Source organism: Taudactylus pleione, unplaced genomic scaffold (genome assembly GCF_031769625.1).
Source record: "Taudactylus pleione unplaced genomic scaffold, aTauple2 ptg000140l, whole genome shotgun sequence".
In the NCBI taxonomy this organism is placed as follows: domain Eukaryota; kingdom Metazoa; phylum Chordata; class Amphibia; order Anura; family Myobatrachidae; genus Taudactylus; species Taudactylus pleione.
This window is the reverse complement of record NW_028284542.1, coordinates 3,178,163-3,206,085: the sequence shown is the minus strand read 5'-3', so window position 1 is coordinate 3,206,085 and position 27,923 is coordinate 3,178,163. Positions and strand designations below refer to the sequence as shown.

The following is a 27,923-nucleotide window of genomic DNA, read 5'->3' as shown; positions in this document are numbered from 1 at the left end:
GCTGTAAGTGCGGAATTATACTCACTTTGTGGGCCTGGTGTGGGAGCCAAATAAGGAGTGAGCAGCCAGGACATGCAAGGGTATCCACTGTCTCCTGTGAAAAATAAGAGACAACATCAGGAACACTGTGTATCAAGCTTAACATTGTTATGTACTAAAGGTCTCCACTTACCCAGAAGCCACGCATCACCAGCTTGTAGGTTGGTTAATTTCTGCCATATCCCTGATTGCCGGATGACAAAGGAGTCATGTGCACTTCCTGGTAATTTAGCATTCAGGGACAGGATCTGGAGGGAGGCATCACATACCACCATTACATTCAGGGAGTGATAGTGTTTCCTGTTTCTAAATATTGCCTCCAGCCGTGCTGGAGGCTGAAGTGGTATGTGAGTACCATCCACAACCCCTATGATGTGTGGGAAGCCAGCTATTTGGTAAAAATTGGCCTTGGCCACACTAAGGGCACCCATATCCAAAGGCATTTGAATAAAATGATGGAGGTGCTTGAAAAGTGCCTCCATCACTGCCCTCAGGATCCGGGAAAAGGAGGATTGGGAGATGCCCGCCACTATTCCCACCGTTGTTTGAAACGATCCTGAGGCACAGAAATGTAACACCGCCATAAATTGCGTCAGTGGTGGTATTGCTGTTGGACTGTCAATTTGCCGCTCAAGATCACTTTCTATTAATGAGAGAGTGTCTATGATGATTTTGGGAGGTAGACGGTAGCGTCTTAAAACCTCATCATCGGGCATTCCAAAAAGGGTGACACGTGTTCGAAATATCTGGGGCCTTGCATGCCTACGATGCCTACGCCTGGGATGAGATTGAGGTTGGTCGGCTTCCGGGAGCATGGCCAGAACAATCCGCCCCAGATCAACCTGAAATTGAAAGATTTCAAAGTAAGGCTTTTGACCCACCCCAAAACTATATTAAAACAACTTAGCTTGATGATACCATCCATTGCTGCTTACATGCCGGGGTATTGTCATGATACGTCCAAACTGAAAATAAACACCAAAATTACTTGACACATTTCACTCTGTGCATTTTTGTTTATAAATTTTGTGCTAGACCAAAGTTAAAATATGCCAAACACCCATTTAGCAAAACCGCAAAGCGACATTTAACACAGTACATCAAAACGGGTCGAAATGTTGGCTCAAAAAGCGAAAGATAAACCACCAAAAAGGTAGAATGATTATTAAGCTGTTTAAAATGCGCTAATTAGTTCGCTAATACAAGTCACAAGAGTAACTACTAAAAATGCGCTAATTAGTTCGCTAATACAAGTCACAAGAGTAACTACTAAAAATGCGCTAATTAGTTCGCTAATACAAGATAAAAAATGGACTTACCAAGAGCAAATATCTAAGATGCAAAATCAAAAGGTCTTTGGGGTCGAAAATAAACAAAATCTAAAATAGAAGAAATTAGGGATCCTAAAATTTCAAAATATACGAAACACAATGAAACAACAATTGAACAAAAGTTAGACTTCACAAAACTTACCAAATCAAGAAACGAGGTCCCAAAAATATAAACCAACAAAGATAACGGAAAAAAAAACGCAAATCTAACCAACAAACGAATCTCCAACCGCCAACTCCTTTCTACGCAATCAATAAACTCCAGCCAAGATAACCTCCAACAATCCAAAAACGCCACCTCGACTTGAGACACACCAAGCCATAAATAGTGTTTCGTTTCCCGCACAAATTAAGGAGGGATCATAGGGCCGCACAATCAATGATGCGGCCGCAAAATAAGGACGCATGTATAAATACGTCACGAAAACACATTCAAATTCTGGTGTATTTCTTGTTTGGACCTCAGACATGGCGACAGACCAGGGAAAAAATGCCCAAGAGTCAGGCGGTAAGTCTTTCATGCATTTTCTATCAACGATTAATTTGAAACATAAGATTAGGCAAGTTGTGATTTTGTGAATTCTGTAAATTTACACAAATAGGTGAGGAGGATGACATGGAAGAGGCTGCTGGGCCCAGTATTCCGGCCAAAGCGGGCAAAAAAAAAAGGCAGCCACATTTCACAAGAAAGGAGATGGAGGTTTTGATCCAGAAGTGTGTGGACATCCTGCCACAGGCAGACAGGAATATGAGTCTAAGCCAGAAGTGGAGAATGTGGGAAGAGGTAGCCGTTGCTGTCAATAGAGTGGGTGATTATGTCCGTCTAGCCCGGGATGTCAAACGGCGGTAAGTAAACCCTTGCCCCCCCTAAAAACAAACCCCATTTTAAACCAAAGGATAATGGCTTCCATTTTTTCCCACAGATGGGGCGACTTCAAATATCGCCTAAAGCAAAAACTCGCGGACAGGGCTAGGCATGCAAGGGGGACAGGTGGGGGTCCCACCCCTGTGTCATTGGAGTTGACGGATTTAGAAGAGCTGGCACAGGGGTGTGTGCAGCCTGTGGAGGTGTTTGGCGTGTCCAACATGGATACGGACATGCCAGACTTTGCGGCTCCTCATGTTGGCCCAGGTAAGTATTGTGATGTCACCAACTCTGAAATGCTATTGTGCCAATATGTAGATTCTAATGTGACTCTTTTCTCATTTTTCCAACAGAGACACAGGCGGATGAGTCTGCTCCAGAGGGAAGCCTTGGCCGCAGAATTTCTGCTGGCTCTGCAGGGGAGGAAGCAGTACATCCGGCTGAGGACCCTGGAGAAGCCAGTCCAGGGCGTGCCCCCTCGCAGGCAGTGGGCCTCCTCACAGAACTCAATTTAAAATTGGATTTCCATACGGAGATTCTGCAGAGGATGGACGCCAATCTGATACGGGTGGCTGAGGCCCTGGAGCAAAATGCTGCGGCCAACGTGACCATTGGTCAGGCCCTGGCGGAAAATACCAGGGCCAACATCCGCATCGCCGATGCCCTGGAGCAGCTCGTTCGCCAGCACATGGTGGAGCCGACCTCCCTTCCTGCCGGAACATCAGGATCCTCCACCTCTGGCACAACATCAGCCAATCCTCCAAATGTGCCTAGCCCTGTGCCTAGTCCAGAGGCCACAACATCTGCCTCTGGACAGGCCAGCCCGATGGCATCCCGGACCCGGTCTGGCGCCCACCCTCCCCCATCCAAACGGGCGAAAAAACGGTGACAGCAATGGCGACTTTTCCCACACTCCTTCTGTGCTTGGCTCATATTCCTTTCTGGTCAAAACTTCCCTCTCCTTTCTTGTGAAATGTTTTTAATTTATTTTTGTACGTTTATGTTAGCAGTTATTGATTATTTATTTTTGAAAAAAAGTATCTTTGCAAGAAAAAAAGAAAACAAAATATTATGCCAATTGGTTTGTGTTTAAACAATAAATTTATGATAAAAATCTGACATTGTATTGTGACATTATTGGACAAATGGGTTACATTTAATCCTGGCCCTAAAGGCAAAAAAGGACACCAAAAACCATTTAATTTTTAAAAAAAAAAGGCCTCTTGAAGGAACGTTTAAAAAATCACATAACGATGCAAATTCCACATTAAAAAAAAAAAGGGGAGCTAATTAAAACATGATGACATTATTGTCACAATAGGCCATAAACAACAAATTGAGGCCAAAAAAAAACCCAAAAAATGTACGCCAATTGATTGTGTAATCCTGACATTAGCAGGTATGATTTCCACCTGCGTACGGTTTTGTGCTATCCCAATAAACTGCTTTCCAAACACATACCAAGCCGGTTTTCAATACAACACTAATTGCTTTTGTGACCACCCGCGATTAATCGCTGCAACATCATGGAGTCCCGGGATGGAGGAGAAGGCCATCGCCAATGTGGTCGAGTAATCCAGACCCTAAACTGTGCGAGCATTTTGAAGGGAAAGAGGATGTTCCAGTGACGTATGTGACGGTCCGAACACATTTGACGTTCGCATCTGCTAATGTATGTACGCCCCAAAAACGCCTCGCCACGCCTGCGTTTTTCCATCTCCACCCCCGTCAACACCCAAAAACGCCCTGTTCTGTCAATCACATTTGACATGTCACTTCCTGTACGCTATTTTAGGAACGAGAGAAAAAAAGCTCGCAATCTGCCGTACGCACATGCGCAGTGTAACACCGACGCATGCGCGGTTAGTCAACATCGGAACGCAACGAGCGTACTGTTGGTAACGTGCGGCTCTGAATGAGGGCCAATGTTCTGTTTATCTGCTTTTTTTTTTTAAAAATAGTTTTTATTAGAAAGATCTCAATGAATAACAGAGACCATAATAATCAAAATCTCACTTAAGGTGTGTATCCACTATGTGACCTTACAGAGCGATCGCACGATTACGACATCATAATCGTGCAATCGCTCAGTAGTCGGCCGCAAATCAGGCATTTAAATGTAAAAAATGACCAGGGACGCGCGTACCCGCTGGTCGTTTTTGACATCTATCATCGTCCGTACATGCTGGTCAATCTGACGATCACGTCAGGTTCAGCATGTACTGGGATGATGGATGTGCCTACACTGAACGACTGAACGTTCAGTGTACGGCACATCACAGACTGTGAAACTACAGCATGATTAAAATGTCGTAATCGTGCTCTCGTTTCTCCGTCTATTGGTGGATACGCACCTTTATACAAATGATTATCAGTCAGAAAAGGTCTGGTCCTTATAAAATGAAAACAGAAATTGTGATCCATTTTTGCAATTTAACATGGGAAGTGAAGCAAGAAAAAAGGTAAAACGTACACAACTGTAAAGTAGGTTGAAGAGAAGAGGAAAGAAAAAAAAATAAGGGGGGGGGAGAGATCCCTGGGGTGGGTTCCAAAGCTGAAAATAAATAACTACATATATTCATAATATCCTGTGAATATACCTAGATATTTATACATATGTCAATATAAATGACTGTTACAGGGCAAAAGGGGAGGGGGCAGATAGAGACGCTAACCATGGGCTCCAAATTTTATCAAAAGATTTAGAAGAATGGTTAATAATACTAGTCACATACTCCATACGATAAGTATACCAAATGGGAGATAAAATAGACTGTATAGGGGGAGAATCAAGCTTTTTCCAAGCCAAAACTAACTGACATTTTGTTCCATTAACAATATGGCGCATCAATTTGTTTTGGTGTCTAGTCAGCATAGGAAGGTCTAAAGGGAGAAGAATATACTTAGGATCATAAGGCATAGATATAGTGAGTAGATGAATTATTGTTTAAATACAAGCGTTACAAGTAAGGAATATTGTGTTTAAAATAACTAGGTGAGTGTCTAAAAATGTATCAATAAAAGGATAATATGTTGGCAAATATTATGCATCAAAATGTGTATCAGTAAAGCACTTTAAAACAGAGATAAAAAAAAATATACAAAATATAAAAAATAAAAGCATGTGCTCTTAAAAACAGTATGGTGTTTATAGCTCTTTTGAGACAATCTTTGGAGGGTCCGTCAGTATATTGTACGTGCAGCGCGACTCACAGTGGGGCCAGACAACGGAGGTAGCAGTGTTCCCTAACTCTCCCTATCTTACATCCTAGGCTTGCTTTTGTGATTCGGCAGGTCTTCTCCTTGCCACTGCCGTGTGCTGGACGGCCCGCTTTTGGTGTTCGTCAGCGGGTCAGGTGAAGTGACATCACCCGCTTCTGTGCACAGTGCGGCTCTTGTAATACTGTGTGTTGGTAAGCTCCGGACCTCAATCTGCGCTCTCCAACACGTTTCATACCCTCCTGGGTACTTTTTCAAGGATGGGGTGTTTTCAAAATGCTACCCTTTTTATTTGGAGATTTTACTTAAAAAACTTTCAAAAACTCATTTACCTGGCTAAAAAGGCAGTAACCTTGTGTCACTGTTTTAAAAGTACTCTAGTGCTATTTTATATGAGTGTAATGTGTAATAAATAGGGTGGAGAAATATTTCCATGTTAAAAGGATGTTGAATTCGGTGGAACATAGTTTTCTTTAAGAATTAAAGATAATAAAAAATTTATAAAAATCCAGATAAAATCTATATGAAAGACATTTTAAAAAAAAATCTAAAATTCTTCTAAAAAGGCATTAAGTTCTATATCAATGTTTAATCCCCTGGGGTTTAAGGTCCTTAATGTATGGATCCATTTTGTCTCGCACCTTTTCAAGGCTGTGCTAATATTTCCCCCTCTCCAGTTTGTTGAGACTTTTTGGATGACTGTAAAATTAAGTCCACTTGGGTTTTTGTCATGTTTTTCTAAGAAATGTTTGGAGACACTATGTGAATCCAATCCTTTTTTAATGTTATAGATATGTTCCATAATTCTTGTTTTCATTTTCCTTTTGGTCTGTCCTACATATTGTTAACTGCATGGACACTCCAGAAGATAAATGACCCCTTCAGTTTCGCATGTGATATGTTCTTTTATCTTATAACCATGTTTTGTGTTGTTGGACTTAAATTCTTCAGTTTTTTTCGTAGTGTTATAACCGTAATTCTTGCATGCTTTACATTTCAAACAATGATAGAAGCCTGTATTTAGATTCCTTACTTGGCCTTCTTTGATGAGTACGTAGCTTTTGGTAAGTTCTTGTTTCAAGTTCTTAGCTCTAGTGTATATTACTGTACCTTTGGTTTCTCTCCTATCATTCCTTTTAGGTCATCATCTAGATGTAAGATGTGCCAATGCTTACGGTAGATATTTTCTATAGTTCTTTGGTTGCCGTTATATTGGGTAATAGTGAGTAGATAGTTTACAAGGCTAATTACTTCCCACCAAAGACCTATTCTCTTAGGACAAGTCCACCAGATGTGGAGAAAGGTGCCCTCAGCGGCACAACCTCTCCAGCACCTATCATACGTATTAGGATACACTTTGCTCAATCGAGAGGGAACAGAGTACCATCTATATAATAGCTTCAGTGTCCTCCCCAGGCTGTTTTCTGCGGGCGCATCGCCCATGCTGAAACAGCCTACCGCCCAGCACTTTCCCCCGCCGACCCTTGCTGTGGAACGCTGGCCTCTGAAGTGACCGGAGGCTAAAGAAGCCTCTGATCGCTTCAGAGGCAAGTGTTTCCAGTGATGCAGTGCACCACCCGCGATGTGAGGAGCCTGCCCCGCGCACCTGCTGGATCTAGTTAGATCCAGTCAGAGCTAGGCAGTGGCAGCGGTAGTGGGAGCGTGAGCGGCATGCAAATTAAGGTAAGTTCTGGACTGGGGCTGGGACCAGGACCAGTCTGGGGGCCTGCCTAAGGGGCAATATTTAGCCTGGGGACACTGCATAAGAGACCAGCCTGGGGGCACTGCATAAGAGACACTATTTAAGCCTGGGGGCACTGCATAAGGGGCCAGCCTGGGGGCACTACATAAGGGGCATTATTTAAGCATGGGGACACTGCATAAGGGGCTAGTCTGGGGCACTATTTAAGCCTGGGGCACTACATAAGGGAATAGTCTGGGGGCACTACATAGGGGCACTACATAAGGGCACTACTTCAGCCTGGGGGCACTGCATAAGGGCAAAGCAAAACTACAGGGGGCACTGTATAAAGGGCACAAATACAGGAGGCACTGCATATGGGGATAACAACAGGGGGCACTGCATAATGGGCACTCTTGACTGAGCACCAGTGGGGGAGCAGCCTGAGACCTGTCGGACTGGAATGGTAAGGAAGATACCCCTTTTCCGGGCGCGTGCATAATCGCGAAGGCCCCCACCCGGCTACTTCTTGATGCCACCCGGCTGGAAAAAAATTCTGGGGAGAACACTGAGCTTGTATGTATTCTCTTTGATTTTAACACAAATTGAGCTAGAGACCGCATTATCTCAGACCTCGGCCTATTCCTCATCATCTAAAGAGGTACCCAAATCCACCTCCCAAGCCTTTTCATGAGAATCACGTTGCGGAGACAGCTCCTCAAGGAGCATTGTATATATGGAGAAAATTAAACCTCTGGTCGAGGAGCATCTTAAGCATAAAGCCTCGAAGTTGTAAAGGGGTCTATTAATTAAAAGGTGTTTTACTTTTGAGTGGAAATGACTAAGTTGCAAAAACTGGAGGGAAAAGCTATATCCTCCTGAATCTGAGAGGATTGGGGAAAACTCGAATCTCTACTGATATCATTTAAAAATTCTTATTTTTACCTAGGGGAAATCGGGATTGTGAAAAATTCGAATAACGGGAGAAGGGCTGGGGGCCAGACAAAATTTTCTATTAGCATAATCCCATGCAGATAGTGAGCGGGAAACAATCGGATGAGAGGTGACGTTCTTAGGTCAACGTGGCCTTGGAAGCCAGAAAGAGAGGAGACGGCAGAGAGACCCAATTCAGCTGCCTCAATAGCAACCCAGACCTTCCTAGCAGCAGGATTACACCACTGCTCACAGTGAGCAAGTTGCGCAGCTAAATAATATAGTTTAAAATCAGGTATACCCAACCCCCCACTATGCGTAGGACGTTGCAGTAATTTCAATCGTACCCTAGGATGTTTGTTTGCCCAAATAAAGGTATGGAACTGTAAAAATGTAAAAACATAGGGAGGAATAAAGATCGTGGGAGTCTGAAAAAGGTAGAGTATCCAAGGGAGCACATTCATTTTAACTGAGTTCACTCTGCCTATCCATGAAATAAAGTGACCAGACCAAGAATTCAAGTCTGACTTTATCTGGTCTAAAATACGGGGCAAATTGCCTGGAACAACTGGTGATGGTGATGTGTTAGGAAGACACCTAGATATTAGATTTTTTTGTTTATGCCAATTAAATGGGAAAGATGTCTCCAGAAGGAGTTTTGTTGACCCAGGATTATAGAAGTCAAGCACTTCTGTTTTACTCATATTCATTTTGTAGCCTGAATAACCAGAATAAAGGTACATTTCAGTGAGGAGAGTCTGCAATGATTGAGCTCGGTTCCCAAGAGATATTATAATGTCATCCGCATATAATGCAATTTTATGCTCTGAGGAACCAGCTTTTATACCGAATTGTGACGAATCCTCGCTGCCAGAGGTTCCATGACTAGAGCAAAGATCACAGGGGAAAGCGGGCAACCTTGTCTGGTACCGTTGGCAATTCCAAAAGGGGAAGAAGTGGTGCTGTAGCAGTGGCGGATCGATATAGGGCTAAAATACCATCTAAATATTGTCCAGAGAACCCCATTTTTCTGAAGTACCCCAAAAACAAAGGTCCAGGAAATACGATCGAATTCCTTCTCAGCGTCTAATGCCATAATTGGAGAGGGTAATTTCTGAGTATGAATAGAGTGAATCAGGTCGATGGCTCTTCTAGTATTGGAAGATGCCTGATGGCCTGGAATAATAAACTCTACCTGATCTGGGTGAATTAAATGGGTAAGAAGGGCGGCTAAATGGTTAGACAAATTTTTGCATACATTTTAATGTTTACATATACTAGTCTGAATAAATAAATATATATTGCATATATAATATATCATTAAATATATATATTTTTTTATTGAACATCAGACCCCCTGATTATTCAATTCTACTTTATAAATTAATGGTGTCTTATCAGCGCAAATAGACTTTTTTCTTTACGTCAAAATGTGTATAAATTTTATCAGCTTTGTCATAAAACCGCGGGTGTAGTTTATGTAAAATAGCGGCAACCCGATGGGACAAAAGGCCATTCAGCTGCCCTTTTAGGCATTCTATCTGAGAAAGAAGAGAAGCCCTGGGGGAGCGTTGATGTTGGGCCAAAAGAGAGAGATTTGGGACTCTAAAGACAGAATTTCTTGGGCTGCCTTTTTTGCGAATTGCAGAAGCGTTAACCACTAAATGGCCCCGAATGGTGGCCTTATGGGCCTCCCATATTATTCCAGGTGAGATATTGTTTATCTGCTTTTAGAGTGTGAAGTAATAACAAAAATCAAATAAAGATAATGTTAAAAAACTAAATCAGTATGTAATACCAACAGCAGCATCCCAATAGTTGGTATCTCGTTGGGTAATTATACTTACCCTCCCTTCTTCTTGACTTAACTCTAACCCTCCTTTCCTGTAGCCTAACCCTCCCCACTCCACACCCTAAGCCTCCCCGTTACTGCCCATACCTATGTCTCCCCCCTTGGTGAATAAAACCTGACCCCGCCCAGTGGTGCCTAACCATAACCCCCCCTATGGGTGCCTAACCCAAACCTCCCCCCCAAAAACCTAACACTAACTCCGCTATGCTACCTAAACCTAACCTTCCCCCCCCTGGTTCGGGCTGGCCACTGTCTGTGTTCCGGTGTCCATATTAAGATGGGCGTCAATATTTTGATGCCTATCTTAAATCCCGTGTCGGACTTCCAGCGACGGGATTCAGACCGATGGCATTCTCTCCGCCAGTCTGCTAACTACATATCTTAAAAAACAAATAGTTTGAAGATAGGGGCAGGGACAGACTGTGGGCAATAATCGGCCCTGACATTTACGGTGGGGGAAAAAGGCATGGCCACGCATAGCTGGGGTGTGCCGCAAGTCACACTGGCATAGCAGAGCATTGGGAGGCAGAGCTGTTCGGCCAGGCCTTCAAGTGGCCGAACCACCCCATAAGGACATCGGCCCTTCTGGCATTTGTCAGAAGTACCAGATCACCAGTCCATACCTTTTTAGAGGATATACGTAAACATAAACCAATTAGAGAACTTGGTCTGAGCTCCTAGAGAACATAAAATATAATTAGGAAAAAGGGTTATTCATAAAAAGGGATTACAATATTATATTTCGGTTGTATTTACTATTTGTAAGATTGCAAATAATTGTACTTGAAATGTAAGATGGAATTTGGAACAGCGGAAAATGGTTAATGGACTGCCAGGATAATCTGTTTAGTAAACAAATTAAAAAAAACAGAGTAATATGAATTTAATTGTGCCCAGCATATTATGAATTGATACGACCAATATGATTCTTACCAAATGAAATGCTTCCGGTGAGTGCTGAAAACTCAGCAACATATATCTCAGGACAGGGAGTGCACCTTCCCGAATCACAGGGTACAACAGCTTGGAAAAGACCTAGAAACAGAGACGGCTATTACACATAGTGATGGTAGCAATGCAACACATATCTCAGTGAACACCACCATTTTTCTTTTTTCAGTTATGCACCCTATTTATTTTTAATGTTTACATTTTGTTAAATATTATTTAAATATTTTTCTTGCAAAATTAATTTTCCCTTAATATAAATTAGTTATATAGCTACCACTACATGCTGGTTGGATTAGATTTGTGAATTTAATTTGCAAAAAACTAAATGCTTTGGGTGACTGCATGTTTCTGGTTAGAAAAATGAATAACAATAAATACAATACTAAAACTGTTTAGCAAAATATTAAGCTTGTTCTTCAGACCTCTAGGTTTAGCACATTCACCTAGGGGAATTTGGCTTTCAGTATTACAAGTCACAACCCACCCTCAACACACAGCAGAATGAATTGACTCCCATCTAACCAACTCAATTCATAGGGGCAAATCCAATTGGAAGCAAAATTTAAGAAAAAAAAAACTTGTGCTGCAGGTTTATTCACGCAGGTTCAAGATTTTGTTTTTTTAGTGTGCAAGTTTTTTTTTTTCGCTCCTTCAAAGTAATATTAGTTTTTCCTAAAATAGTTGTTTTTAGGAAAAATTGTTGGGACTTGCTACAGAACCCCAATTAGCTTTATTAGTACAAAAATTACATGTTGATAAAATGAATAATAACCCCAAATTACCCCAAAATCAACTTTTCCGTTAATTACTGCAGTCCAAATTTAATTAAAGCATTTATTTAAATTAAAAATAAATGCTTTATTTCTTTTTTTTTATTTTTTTTATTGTCCTAATATTACCCCAAATTTGTTTTTTTCCTGCATATGGTATTATGCATATTATTGTTTGTATCTAAATGAACGTTTATTTTTATCATTTACATTTTTTGTTTTTATTGACCTAAAATTATGACAAAATTACCTTTTGTAATACCTTTTTGTAGTTTGGTATTTTTCTTTTTATTCAAATGAAATTAAATGTAAAGTTTGATTTTTTTTTTAAACATTCCTTTTTTGGGGGGCGGGAGACAGGATGATTTCCCCATTTATTTCTATTTTTTGTGCTGGTATATTTAAAAAAAACAAAAAAACAATTAAATTGGATATCGCAGGTGTCTGGAGCGCGCATACCTGCAGTAATCCAAAATTAGTTGCAAGGTCTGCATAATTTTTTGCGGGCCAAACCTCACAGTCAATTAGATATGCCCCTTAGACTGCAAATTCCATGAATTGTATCTTATTGATTTGCACGAAATTTCATTGCAACTGTGCTCATATAAGACCTTAAAAGTGTCTCTAAACAGGGCCGTAACTAGGGATGCGACCAGGGCTCTGTAGGTGGTACTGTCGCCATCCCATGACCCTGACCCTGGCTAACAGAGTGCCTGGAATTGCTCCCTGCAGCCAATATCGCCACCTATAGAGTCCTTTGGATGCTACAGGCAAACACACAGCTGCTTCAAGACACTCCAGGCACTGCTGCAGTTCCATCATGTGCAAAAGGGTTGGGGCCGGCACAAGGTGATCAGAGCCCTTGTGATGGCTCTGTCTCTAAATATGTATTTGGTATGCAGTCATTTAGTCGATGTTCGCTACAGTATGTTAACATTCATAATGCAGACACCAGATGCCGACATGGTTAAAATGTTGACATCTAACATGTAGACAACTGGTAAATGTTAACATTGCCAGAATTTCAACAAAAATATCAATATTAGCATTAAAGTCGGGTTGGGTAAGGTTTAGGGGTTAGTGTTAGGGATTCATTACTAATGAAATGTCGCCATAGTGGCCATGCCAACATTCATCAATGTTGACATGGTACGTAGTGGTCTTGTCGACATCCATCTACATACTAGGTCAACCACCACGCGTTCCACCAGTGTAATTGTAAACATGTTGACATGTTCTCTGTCAACGTGATTTCACAATGTACGTGTACTCTGTCGACCTAATGACCATGTCTGCATTCTCACAACTGGCTTTGGCATGCCGCCATCTTTAAGCTATGATGATGCTGAAACACGGCGACACCTGTCACCCACACAGAAACCCTTCTCATTGTTTTACAATCTCTAAATAGGACATTTCTAAGCAAACTATCACACTATATACAGTATATATATATATATATATATATATATATATATATATATATATATATATGAACAAACAAATTACTGATGGGGCACTCTTAATAGAACACAGCTTTTTTATATAATAACACGCAATGCACTCCCTCTTAAAATGTATGTATCTTCTATTCTCTTTGAAGAGATAATTTCGCTGTGGTTCCTATTTGCTTTTCGATTCAAATCAGTTAGTCCAGATAATGAGCTTGCTTCAAATCCTCCTCGAGGTTCTATAAAAAGATACCCTCGTACCAAAACACCCACAGTTGGCCCAAGGCCAATATTAATAAACAAATTAAGAAACAATTAAAATTCAAAATTTTTAGATGTAGTGTCCACCTTTCTTTTAAAAGAAAGGTGGACACTACATCTAAACATTTTTCCGATTGGAAGGTGAAAATTATCCTTCTTTAAAGATCGGTTGTTGCTTAATATCAATACCATGTAAGAATATTGTTGGATTTTTAATAAAGAAATAAAATTATCATTTTAGAATTTTAATTGTTTCTTAATTTGTTTATTAATATTGGCCTTGGGCCAACTGTCTGGGTGTTTTGGTACGAGGGTATCTTTTTATAGAACCTCGAGGAGGATTTGAAGCAAGCTCATTATCTGGACTAACTGATTTGAATCGAAAAGCAAATAGGAACCACAGTGAAATTGTCTCTTCAAAGAGAATAGAAGATATATACATTTTAAGAGGGAATGCATTGCATGTTATTATTATTATATAAAAAAGCTGTGTTCTATTAAGAGCGCCCCATCAGTAATTTGTTTGTTCATTTGTATAATAGTCCTTCCAGCAGAGGACTTACTGAAGGGTGCTGCTGTAACTTGTATTAATAGCACAGTCTAGGATTTTTTTGTGATATATATATATATATATATATAGGTATTTGTGCTACATATATCACAGATCGGCATTGGCCAACTAAAAAAGTAATTATTATAATAATTATATCATGACTAGCATACAGATGGATTCGAACCAACCTTTCGTATTTTGGAGAGGGAAACTTCTGTCAGTATGCTGAACTTCTTCACGGCTGCCAGGCCTTTTAACAAAGCAATAATCCACTTGTCAATATTCTTGCCCAGTGGCCATGACACCCAGTCCATCATCCTGCAAAGAGAGACCATAGACAATAGACACCAGGTGCCCGGTCCAGCACTCTGGAAAAAATCTTTATAATGTACCCATCATCCACACACTATCCAGGCAGCCAAAATACATAAAATGCATCCTACCAATAGTAAGTAAGTAGTAGGTACAGAGTCACAACAGCGGGATTTAGTAACTCTTACCCTGTCTGGTGGTGCCTTATCAAGGTGGGCCATTCTGTCCCAGTACACTGTCAATCCATTCCCTGGGGTTCATGGGTGCAGCCATGTTGTCTCTGATCAGGTGAGAATCAGTATCCAGTCTCTATCTGTCTCCTGCTCTCACATGACAAGCTCATCCTATCCCTGACAGGAGGGTCCTATTTAAGCCTGCACCTGACACTAGCACCTTGTCGGAACAATGTGGTTCTTTACCTTCCAGTGATCTCACTCGCTAGTGAGCAAGTGCTACCTTCGATCCACTACCTGAACCTGTGCTGCTGGATTCCTGTAAGCTGCAGCCTCTGAGTCAGGGCCGGCTCCAGGGGTTGGAGCACCCTGTGTCGGCCCCCACTAGAGCGCTCTATCTTCCCGCGCGGAAAAGCAGCGGAAATCAGCCTGCACCGATCCCAGTCTGGCTCAACTACTGTTACCCTCACTGGTCTCACTCCACTCCAGCTGGCTGCTACTCTCTCTGGTTCCACTCCTGTCCAAGCCTGCAATTCCACTCTGGCTGTCTGCTACCCTCACTGGCAGGGGCGTATCTACCCCTTGGCCAGGATGGCACTCGCCATGGGCGCTGGCCGAGGTGGGGCGCAATAAGGCTGTGCCACCTGCGGCCAGGGAGTAGATATTCCCTGACTGTACATGAAGTGCTCCCTCCTCACACAGTGCATGTCCGATGGCTGTGCAGGCTGACAGGACCAGCGGGGAGAAGGGAATGCAGAGAGGACGGCAAGTCTGTGACAGACCACAGTGCATCCCTATACCCAGGGTAAGAGATTGCGTTACACTCAATTGGTTCCAGGGGCCGACAGGGAGCCTTGCTGTTGTCACTGACCTCTCTGAAGGCATCAGACATTTACCACATGCATGGCCGGCTCGAGGCACGTTCGACCAGTGCGGTCAAACAGGGTCACCACTCCATAGAGGGCGCACCCCTCCCAACCATTCCCGATTTCAGCGGGACAATCCAGTTTTTCGGGCACTGCCCTGCTGTTCCACCCACGGGACGAAGTGTCCTGCGGGTGGTCGGGAGGTTGAGCATCTCCACCGCCGCAGCTGTGCAGTGGTGCCGGCCCCGGAGAAGCTGAATGGATGCCGCGCATATGCACGCAGCATACATTCAGTGCAGCAATAGGGCTGGGTTGCAGCCCAGCTACTGACGTAGTGCTGGGCTTGCCCCCAGCTTGACATTAACCGGAGGCGTGCCATACGGGCACGCCCCCATACAACATCATTTAGGGGGCATGGCCTCTTGTAATTAGGTCACGCCTCCATTTTCGGTCCTGGTAACGTGGCGCATAAGTCCCGTCCTGCACAGGGCGCGGATCCCCCTGGAGCCGGCCCTGACCACATGGGTCTCACCCATGAGTAGACCACTGATCCTACCACAAGCCGTCAGCCCAGTCCACGGGTCCTTACTCAGATCTAAAAACCCTAAACGTGACAGGGATGAGCCAATACAGTAACATATGCAGCCTAATAATTAACTATAAACCAGTGACAGCACTGAGGTATAAGGCACAGAGTGTCTCATGCCTCAGCAATCTCCTTAGCCATATCCTTTTGAAGTGCTTTAATCGGTAAGGGTGAGTGCTACCAGGAACCAGCGACGTTTTGCGTGCATGGGAGACTGGCCATGTCTCAGTGACCTAAAAGATGCTCTTTGGCTCCTCTCTACTAATATACTAAATTTCACCCCATGAGCTATGGATTCCAGGCGCCCTGTTAGCCAGATGTAGGGGCCAGGTGCACCAAAAGGAGAGGTACTGTTTACCTGGGCCTATGCTTGGTTGGTGGGGCATGGCAGGGTACCGAGTCTGCTGCTGAGGGGTGCACTTGTCTCCCTCAGCGGTGCTGTAGTGGGCAGCACTATGGTAAGCTGCTGAGGGGGATATTCACATTGTCCCCCTATGCAGCGGAGCTCGGCCCCTCTCCCAGGGACCTGATTGGCCTAGCACTGAGAGCCAGTCATGGCGGGAACTGGGGATCATGTGACTGAGAGTGAAAGCGGTCACAGTCACAGATCTAACAAGGATCCCAGAGAGACAGGTACCCAGCTCTGTGCTACACACCACCCCCTGTAGTGCTGGAGGCACTCTCCATCCTGTAGCTTGAGGCACTGCACATAGTATTTTTTAAATGTTTGGAGGAAGGGGGTGTAGCCACGCTCCTTAATTCTGATCACGCCCGCATCCAGTACCTGGACTTGTCCCCACTGTCTACAGCCCTGGGAGCAGTGATGGTGCCACCCCAGGGCTTTGCACCCTGGGTCACAGCACCACTTGTACACCCCTCCCTACAGCCCTGATGAGATGGTGTGTGATAAGACAGTTTGGAGACCGTAGTAGTGTGTTATGCCAGAACCCTCTGGAAGTAACATCTCACACTGGTGGGAGGGGTCAGAGTTTAGACCATTACATTACATAATTTTTATCACTCTTCAGCTATATATATATATATATATATATATATATATACAGTACTTGAATTGTCCTGCACTCAAGAGATATATTCAACAGTTCAGGTGCCCCTCCTGCTGTAATCCGTATGGTACAGGTATAATGTAGAAACGTAGAAACGGATGGCACTCCGGTATAGAAACAATAAATCAAGCCACTCAGTAGTGTTGGTCAACGTTTCAGAGGCGTAACCTCTTTTATCAAGACCTCATGGGATGAGGTCTTGATAAAAGAGGTTACGCCTCTGAAACGTTGACCAACACCACTGAGTGGCTTGATTTATTGTTTCTATACCGGAGTGCCATCCGTTTATATATATATATATATATATATATATATATTATATTTGAGGAATATTCCTAGTTCCTAGGCAGATCAGCTGTCTTGTAATGTGAACTAGACCTGGTATTACATTACTCCTTACTCACCTGAATGAAGAGCCAACTCATCCTATTTGAGTACTTGTTGGTAGTTTATAGTATATACAATATAACAGTTACTGCACAGGACAAGCACATTTTGTTTTGTTATCTAATATTAAACGACAATTACCAGTCTCTGACTTCCGCTGTCATAAAGCGCACAGGAAATTCTACTGCAAGGACAGCACTTCTATCTCTCCAGGGCCTTTCCACTACAATCGAAATTGCAGGAGAGAAGTTTATGCCCAAAATAAATGTATTATACCCAACCAATTCAAGTCATGGGTTTGTTAGCTGGTTATTCTGGTCCAATATGAGGTTTGCAAATGAAAGGGCCCCCATTTCACATTGTAATAAAGGTTTGTATTGCTATGCGCTAAGCTGCCCATATATGATGAGAGTTTTCAAATGATCCAACCACGGCAGCGGGCATGAGTTCCAAATCGATTTGCTATACACTAAACAACTGAAACTTTCAAGGCCTGATGAGTCAGATTAGATTAGCTCTGGCCCAAATAACAGGTTAGGCAGCCCACTACCGAGAGAGGAGGAATAGACAGAGAATGTTGCGGCAAGTAAGGGGAAGGAAGGTAGAAGTTACAGAGGAGATACATGACCTAAAGAAGAAATATGAGGCCGCAGGCCGCAGAGTATATGGGACTTATTCAGAGGTGGCTGCTGAAGTGCGTATTAATGATGTAACAAAACGTTGCTTCACTGCGTCCAACAGCGGCAGTGTGTTCACCTCTGAATCACGCCCTGTAGGTCACTGAACTAAAATGTGACTTCTGATATCCTTCTATTTTTCAAAAACAAAAGTCTCAGTTTCAGACAAATCCATATATACAGATATGTTTTACCTTAAATGACAATGAAATGACGCCCCATCACAAATTTCTTTAAAAAAGTACCGTGCTCGGCACCGCACGCTCAATATTTGTCCCCCTCAGCCAAGGGGCAGATAGTACAGCGAAGGGGGGTGACCATGTGCTGGGCTGGGGAGAGAGGCTCCCTCCGTTAACCGGCAGCAGTCTTCTCTCTCTCTCTCACTCACGCTCTCTGGCCCTGATTCAGAGCCGGACGCTCTGACAGAGCGCTCGCTCTGAATCAGGGCCGGCTTTTTTTTTTTTAGAACGGCCTCCTGGCCGCTCGCATAGCTGTGGGTGACCACCCACAGCTATAGCGAGCGGCCAGGAAGATGGTTGCAATGGTCAAGACCATCGCGACCATCGGGCTTGTGACGAGACCCTTGTGGTAGGGTCTCGTTGCCGCAAGCCCAGAGAGATTTCGACTCTCACAGAGCCAAAATCTCTCCCACTGACATCACTCGTGATGTTAGTGGGGCCGCCCCCAAAGGGAACACCTCCGTTTGGGCAGCCACTCCCCCGGCCCGCCCACCAAAGGGGGCAAGCTGTCACTCAACATCGACAGCTCGCCCCCTTTGTTGCGAGACCCGGAGCGACGGAGTGCCCGTCGCTATCCGGGTCTCGCGCATGCGCACGACGGAGCCAGCTCCATCGTGCGCATGCACACTGGCCCACCATCGACCCGGTTGCGAGCGCACAGCACTTGCGACCGGGTCTGAATCAGGCCCTCTGCCAGATGTGCAACTGACCCGGGCACCTCCAAATAGCCTGGGCCAGGGCAAAGAGTAACAACCCCCTGTCAGCACCACTGTATACAACACTCTAAATTACATGTCCCACATAATTCTGCCCTTTTTTTTTTTTAGTTTTTCTCAGAAAATAAAAATCATTATTGGCCAAATCATGCTATTAACATGAATTATTATTAAATGAGGGGGGTGGTGTATCAGAGGTACCTCAACGGTTCTATCTTAAAATGTTTTCCTACTTTCCACTTAGGCTGGCGGGCTGCGAACTATAAACTAGACTGGCGGACGCATTCATTTAACTAGTTTTTAATTGAATAGCAAAAAGCAGCAGCCGCATTAAGCAATTTGCGGCAAAGACGGGACAAATGGAATTCAGCCCTGAAAGTCGCACAGACATTTGGTGACCATATAGAAACACAAGGTCATAGGCCAAGTGCGGATAAACCGGGCAGAGAAATCCATCTTGTTTTTTTATATCCTTTACAATGTACAGTAGATCGTGCGTTATATATTTTTAGGATATTTTACATATATTTATGTCTTTTGTACAATAGCTTTTCCCCACACATACAGTCCCTCCTCAGACACTTCCGCTGCTGCTCTTTGTACCTGATAATGGCCGTCATCATCTGCGCATCTGTGACACTGTCCGCGTTAGCCAAATTTCTAACGACTCCTTCCATGAGTTCTAGCGGGATGTACTGCACCACACTCGCCAAAGAATTCGAGGGCGTCTCAGACTCTTCTGCAAAGTAAATGATAAAAAGTATCCCTTTTCCCCTTTTTCCTTTTATTTTGCAAAGTTTTATATACTGTATGATTTGTTATGATTACAGCAAATTATATTGGCAATTTAATTGAGTTTGTCTGGCTATTTGAATTCTCTGGGTTTTATGGTACAATTCGATTTTACTTATGTGCACCAACTGATGTATGTAAAACATTCTCTTTTCAAAAATTCAATAAAAAAGATATGTAATAAAAAAAAAAAAGAAGTATTCAACACCAGCGCTTTAAGATAAGGGTGTAGCAGCTAGTAAAGTGAAATGGATTACACCTGAACTCCCTATAGATATAAGAAAACATAAAACCAGCGCTCCCTTCAATGAAGTAAAGGTTTAGTCATCCACTGATCCTAATGTATCCATTCCGTAGTGTCTATAACACATCAACACTTACATTAGGGTTCTCACCCGTAGGCATATAAAGGTATCTTTATCCTTACTTTCTTTCTTACCTTTTTAAGTAGAATATCTAAGGAACTTACATCAGTATCCTCACCCGCATGCCACAAAAGGTATCTCTACAAATCCACGTCACACAGGTATTCATACATGACGTGTAAACAACCCGACGGAAAGGAACTTACATTGAAGTTCAGTCTCGAGTGCACACAAAGGTTTCTTTTATTCCAATAAGGTATTGATCCTTATAAACAGATCCTCTGTACTCTTGTGTCCGGTGTAAAAAAAAAAAAAATCAGATTTATTAAATAAAATAAAATCCTTGGCGTCTGTATAAAAACACAAGTCCTTCAAAGGTGAAAAGGGAACATCCGAATAGCCTGTTCGGACTTGCATCCACCACTGTGCTGCAGTATTCACAAGGAAGATGGTATTCACTTGTCCTCAGCGTGTCCCAGGTCCCCCAAAGGTATGACAGCCACGGCTTAATAGCTTCAACGCGTTTCGTGGAGCTAACTCCTACTAGAGCATTATAAGGAACTTGAAAAAAGAATTACATTTTGGATAGAGAAAAATTAAAGAGAACTTATGAATAAGAAACAAAAGAAACTCTTTAGAGATAAAACAGACTATGCACAATGGGTGTGTCGATAGATCTCCCCAAAATCAGGATTTGCCTCCGGCTGCACGGAGTGACAACATTTATAAACCAGTTGTTACTAAACCAGATTGGATTCCTGGAGGTAATAGAAGACCCCTACGGTCGAATAGGAATAACTAGAGAGAGAGAAATAAGAGGTAATTTCCTCCCCCGGTCTTTTCAAATAATACTGGACCTACTAGACAGAAAGATTATACAATACAGCATAATATCGGTAGGAGGAGGAATAATGAATTTAAGAACGGAAACAGGGAACGTGTTCTGTATTTCTCAAGGTTCAAGAATATGATGAACCAAGAAGGGTAGACAGGGGATATAGAACAAATGTAAAAGGCAACACTTAAGGTGCGTACACACTAGACGATATGCTCCCTGAGCGATGTCGTGTAGTGTGTCCCCGGCAGGTTGTGCTCAATGTCGTTCATGACACTGAGCACACCCGCTGAATGATATCATTAACGATATCGTTCAGCGCCGGGCTCTCTTCCCCCATTCCATAACATGCAGCAACCTGACGACATCGTCAGGTTGGCCTGCATGTTAACCCGATGAACGATAACGACGAACGACCCGCAGGAACGCGCGTCGTCGTTATCGTTCATCGTTTTTGTGTTAAAAATGGACGATAAAGTGGACGACTGAACGATATCGTTATCGTTCAGTCATCTACTTTAATCACCCAGTGTGTACGCACCTTTATAGATAAGATTTGGCTGTAAAAGACTACGGGAGAAACAACAGAGGGAGTTACCGATCACCAGACAGAAAAATAAATGATCGATCGGATCATTTTTTATGGAGGGAGAGGTTCCAAAGAGACTGAACTTGACCTCAGAAACATCTCCTACTAAAGCTTTAACAAAATATAAAAGAGGTTGTAGATCAGGGATTTTTAAAAATATGTTCAAAAGGAAAAGGTTCAAACTTATACAAAAAGATAAAGCACAGGAAAAAATTATGTGGATTTAGTTGATTCTAATGATCCCGCTAAAGGTGGAAAGAATAAAACTAAGGTCTTTAATTTGAGTATTTATACACTAACTAAAGAAGAAAGTGAGATTTTAGAAAAGGGTTTGAAATTTGCCCCTTCTAACTGGATAGATGAATTCGAAGTCTTCATTGACTTACAACGATTCATAACAAAATTATCATCAAAAAGATTTTTTGCAGATAAAGAATTAAAGGAGACTCCAGTAGAAGGGAGACTCTTTTGAAAGAAATCCACTTTCTTCCCTTAACATAAAAGAGAATGTTTTGTGGAGACGTTTGAACATCTGATTAAAGAGGACCTCGAGAATACGAAATTTAAATTCCCTAAATGTAATAATTTGACAATAATACAAAGAAAAGCTATAACGTCATTGAAAAATAACAACAAAATAGTTATTAAACCCGCCGATAAAGGCGGTGGTGTGGTGGTGTTAAATAGCGATGATTATCATGCGGAAATCTTAAATCAACTTTCAGATAAAGATACGTACAAAAAGTTAAGAAGTGATCCCGCTTCGAACATACAAAATAAGTTAGATGTTCTTATAGGTATTTACACCACCCACCTTGTAATCTTCGAGGATGAAGTAGGCTTTATAAAAATAAATAACCCCTCCATTCCTGTATTGTACGTGCTACCGAAGGTCCATAAAAATCTGGAGAAGCCGCCAGGATGCCCGATTGTGGCAGGGGTTAACTCGATTACATCCAATTTATATTGATTTTTGGACCACAAAATTCAACACTTGGTATGTAAAACAAAATCACATGTGAAAGATACAATCTCCATGATTAAAAGAATAATGAATGTAGAGTGGGAATCCAGTTACCTGATGGTAACTACTGATGTCAAATCTTTATTTACCATTATAAAACACTCATTAGGAATAGAGGGCCTGATTCTGCCCCGCTCGCGAGCGCTGGACGCTCGCAGGCGGGTCGATGGTGCCTAAGTGCGCATGCGCACGACAGAGGGAGCTTTGTCGCGCGCATGCGCGAGACCCGGCAAGCGACGGGGAATCCGTCGCTCGGGGTCTCGCACCAAAGGGGGCGTGCTGTCGATGGTGAGTGACAGCACGCCCCCTTTGGTGGGCGTGCCGGGGGCGTGGCTGCCAGATGGAGGCGTTACTATGGGAACGCCTACCGTCTGAGTCTGGCCCCACTGACATCAGTATTGATGTCAGTGGGAGTGATTTTGGCTCTGATAGAGCCAAAATCACTTCAGGGCTTGCGGCAGCGAGACCCTACCGCAGGGTCTCGTCGCAAGCCCGATGGTCGCGATGGTTTTGACCATCGCGACCATTATCATGGATGCTCGCTATAGCTGTGGGTGGTAACCCACAGCTATGTGAGCGTCCATGAGGCCGCTCCAATGTTAGGTAGGAGGGCCCTGATTCAGAGCGAGCGCTTTGATCAGAGCGTCCGGCTCTGAATCAGGCCCAGAGGCTTTAAATTATATATTTATTTATGGCTCACTGGGAGGACCAATCAGTATGGACTGGCCACCAGTGGGGTGCCAACCTGGTGCTCTGGATCCGCTATATAGACGACTGTCTATTTATATAGAATGGTGATAGAGAGTTTTTGGATCTGTTTTGTCAAAATTTAAATGCCAACGATAAAAATATTTAATTTTCCTTTCATGTGAGTGCTCAGGAAATAAACTTTTTGGACATAGCCATATACCTTGAAGGAGAAAGATTATTTACAAAGAATTACACCAAGCCTACAGACTGCAATGGGTACATCTCTTGGGATAGCAACCACCATATGAATTGGGTTGCTAGTATACCAAATAGCCAGTTCCAACATCTCAGACGTAACTGCACTACAGCAGAGATGTTTGATGAACAGGTGGCGATGATGGAACAACAATTTTTAGGCAAAGGCTATGATCTAATGAAAGTTTGAGATGCTAAAAGCAAGAGTAGAAACCTGTCCAGATTAGAATCTCTGGAGAATTCAGATAGAAAAAGAATACAAGTAAGGATCTGAAAAATTAAGTGCAGTTTATTACAAAATATACATCTGAATATAAATGTATTGAACAAATTTTAAGTAAACACTGGAAAAGTCTGACTAAAGATCCCCTTTTAAAGGACCATATTACAGAGAAACCCAAATTTATATACAAGAGGGCAGATAATCTAAAAAAGTTATTAGTTAAGAGTGCCCTCCCTGTGGAAAAAATGGTGACAGGTGTTTTATCCAAAGGTTTCTATCCCTGTGGTTCTTGCTCCATGTGCAAGCGTTGTAAATTGGGGAACAAAATAACACACTATTCATTCAAGACCACAGGCCAGATTCATTCCATTAAGGATTTTATTACTTGTAATAGTAAAAATGTTGTTTATTTACTGGAATGTGAGTGTGAAAAACAATATGTGAGGAGGACAGGTAGAAGGTTGAGAGACCCTTTAACTGAACATGTTAGGAATGTAGAAAAGGACTACAATTTACATAGTGTCTCATCACATTTCAAAGAGAGACACAATTGTAACATTAACAAATGAAAGAGTTTTTGTGGTATTAAAATATGCAAAGGGAATTGGAGAATTAGCAATATAGTAGAATCCCTTGCGAAACTTGAAATGAAAACCATTTATCAACTAAAAACTGTGTGGGTTAAATATGAACTTCGAGTCCAAATGTTATTTTATAGCTCGAGTGTTATTTATGATTTTATTTATTCCCCTTGACAGTTGGATTATTCCTAATACTTTTCTTCTTTCTCCCCTCTTTTATCTCACCCGGCTGGCTGAGGAATTATTTATTTCTTTTTAGAGTTATCATATCTTTTTTTAGTGATTATAATCCTTTTTAAACATTCATTGTTGTGTGATAATGTTTTACAATTATCCATTTTTGAGTCAGATATTATATGTATTTTATAAGAGCTGCGTGTGTGCAGAGGCCCTGATTCAGAGCCGGACGCTCTGATAGAGCGCTCGCTCTGAATCAGGGCCGGTCTTTTTTTTTTTTAGAACGGCCTCCTGGCCGCTCGCATAGCTGTGGGGGACCACCCACAGCTATAGCGAGCGGCCAGGAAGATGGTCGCGATGGTCAAGACCATGGCGACCATCGGGCTTGCGACGAGACCCTTGTGGTAGGGTCTCGTTGCCGCAAGCCCCAGAGAGATTTCGGCTCTAACAGAGCCGAAATCTCTCCCACTGACATCACCGTGATGTCAGTGGGGCCGCCCCCAAACGGAGGCGTTCACATGGGAATGCCTCAGTTTGGACAGCAACTCCCCCGGCCCGCCCACCAAAGGGGGCGTGCTGTCACTCAACATCGACACACAGGAAGCAACACGGCACTTCTTGAAAAAGGGGAGTTAGCTCCCCGAAACGCACTGAAGCTGTTAAGCCGTGGCTATCATACCTTTGGGGGACCTGGGACGCGCTGAGGACAAGTGAATACCATCTTCCCTGTGAATACTGCAGCACAGTGGTGGACTCCTAACACAGCAAGTCCAATCAGCTATGCGGATGTTCCCTTTTCCCCTTTGAAGGACTTGTGTTTTTATACAGACGCCAAGGATTTTATTTATTATTTTATTTAATAAATCTGTTATTTTTAACCGGACACAAGAGTACAGAGGATCTGTTTATAAGGATCAATACCTTATTGGAATAAAAGAAACCTTTGTGTACACTCGAGACTGAACTTCAGTGTAAGTGCCTTTCCGTCGGGTTGTTTACACGTCATGTATGAATACCTGTGTGACGTGGATTTGTAGAGATACCTTTTGTGGCATGCGGGTGAGGATACTGATGTAAGTTCCTTAGATATTCTACTCCGAAGGGAAGATGGAATGTAAGGATAAAGATACCTTTATATGCCTACGGGTGAGAACCCTAATGTAAGTGTTGATGTGTTATAGACACCATGGAATGGATACGTTAGGATCAGTGGATGACTAAACCTTTACTTCATTGAAGGGAGCGCTGGTTTTGTGGATTTTTCTGCAAAGTAGTTTAGTCATTTAGTAAATTAGCTCCTGAATAAGCAGTGATCGATTACATACTGGTAGCTAGATTATATTTCTTACCCGTAAGGTGCAAGTAATGTGATCCTGAGTCGAACGAAAGTGCAAAAGCCATCCAAAGACTAGACTCCAGGAGGGGGCAGCCACGTCGCCATAGTGATGGGGGCGTGGCGCTCCATAAGTAGGCATGGCGGGGACAGCATGCTTAATTAGGGGCGAAGCAGGAGGCATGACCGCACAATGGCGGCATCATGGCCACGCCCCCACTACACAATGCCGAGATTACCAACTTGTCTATTTTTTTCAGATTTTAGGGAGGGTCTCGGCCTTGTCGGGAGGGTCGGCACGTCTGCTATAATAATAAGACCAACACTTACTTAATCCAAAGCAATCTTCTCTTCTCTCTTATCCCACTCAATAACCTGACAGTATTACTTACAGTATATATATCATAATGTAGCCTGAAAGTGTTTACCTGTTGAGGAGATAACAGCAAATAATTCCTTTAAGGATGGCAGGACCAAGGAGGCCTGAAGGCTCCAGATGTTTTGCAGCAGCCCACCGACTCGGTTCACCTGGTCGAGGAACTGTATGATCCCCTCTTCTGCTTCAGAATGGCAGTGGAACTGACCAATGCACCTGACTAGCTGTTGGCAGAACAAGACCTGGTGCTTCCCCTCTGGAATGCACTGTGGACATAACGTTAAGAGCTTGCTGATCCGCACACAGACCTTAAGACTCGGCCTTTCGCAGACGATACGGAGAACCTCTATTCTCAGCAGCCTGAAGATCTCCTTGGCGGAAGGCTTGTCCAACACAAACTGAAGCCCAAGATGTACGTAGTCTAAGATGTGCACGTGTCTCTTTCCGAGAGTGCCATATCCTTCCTGTAGGAGGCTCAATATAAATCTGACGTTGAAAAATTCCTCAAACTCTTCTGGGTGGTACCTGCCGTAGATCTCTAGGACTTCTCTGGCTGTTTCCCTTGCAAATCGAGATTCACCCAAAAAGAAGAGCTTGGTGGATATTTCTAGCATAGACCAACATTGCTCACTGTCGATCGGCAGCTTGGAGGCCTCAATCACTCGTCGCGCTAAGCTCTGCTTGACATACATGGGATAAGAGGACTGCATGACGGCTTCTAGTATCTTATCCATGGCTTCTTTTTAGCCCCCGAATAGCGAGTGCAGTGTCACACTTTTATGCAGGGGATATCAGCAGTGGGGCTGGAACAAAAAACAAGAAGAAATGTTACTTATATTCCTTTACTGGCAACAAAGAGCAAACATTCAAGGTCATTCATGAAGCAAGCGGCAAAAAAAAAAAGTATTTATCCACAATACTTTCTTGCATAGGGCCTGAGGGTCTCATTCAGAGCCGCTCGTAAGCGGCCGCTCGTTCGTTCCGAGCGATGGTCGCACAACTGCGCATGCGTATGGTTTGTAATACGCATGCGCGAACCAGTCAGTGCGGCCGAAAATCGTGTGCTCGCTGAATAGCGAATGCCTGCTATTTTGAGTGACAGGATGAGGCGTATGTGGGTGGTAACAGGGGAAGGTGCTTGAAAACGGGGAGTGGAGATCAGGACGCAGGCGTGCCTAAAGGTCAAAACGGGCGTTTTATGGGTGTGCATAATTATTACAGCAGCGTCATTGCCCACGTCACTTGGTTATTTTAAAGTCAGAACTGCTCGCAACATTGCGGTAGGAAAAACCAACCACAAGAATAGCGAGCAGTTCAGACGCCTTTCGATGTACCCGATTAATCTAATAAATAGCGGACATGACGTATGGTGCGAGCGGCCAGGGGGCGTATTTTTTAAAAAAACGACCGCATGTTTTGGTCGCTTGTTCAGACATGGAGGCGTCAACAGACCCCAAAGAGCGAACGGTTCATTTGAATAGCCAGCCCCTTTTCCTGAATGAGCGAGCGCTAATAGTGTCCGGCTCTGAATCAGGCCTTGATTCCGAAAGATGTACACTAACCCGATGGTTAACGCACATCTCCGATTATTAGAGGACTGTGTATGCACAGGATGTATACAGCACATGTGCAGCCCTCCATCTGAGTGACAGGCTGCAGTGTTTGGGAGGTGGAACGGGCACCATTTTGTGTGTTGACCTTTTGACCACGTCGACCATTTGTACCCGTAGACCTCCTTACATGTCGACTTTTAG

The 27,923-nt window shown here is 43.2% G+C and overlaps 1 protein-coding gene across 1 annotated transcript in view; it reads right to left on the bottom strand.

Moving 5' to 3' along the window:
* Window positions 1-26,903, bottom strand: part of LOC148522756 (ubiquitin carboxyl-terminal hydrolase 35-like) — a 36,942-nt gene extending 10,039 nt beyond the window's left edge. Inside the window, exons 1-4 of the mRNA XM_088473784.1 lie at window positions 26,222-26,903; window positions 19,533-19,668; window positions 14,095-14,224; window positions 10,854-10,955 (exon numbers count right to left, since the gene is read on the bottom strand). Coding sequence (XP_088329910.1) covers window positions 10,854-10,955; window positions 14,095-14,224; window positions 19,533-19,668; window positions 26,222-26,903 — 1,050 coding nt within the window. The remainder of the gene's footprint in view (window positions 1-10,853; window positions 10,956-14,094; window positions 14,225-19,532; window positions 19,669-26,221) is intronic.
* Between the last annotated feature and the right edge of the window lie 1,020 nt (window positions 26,904-27,923).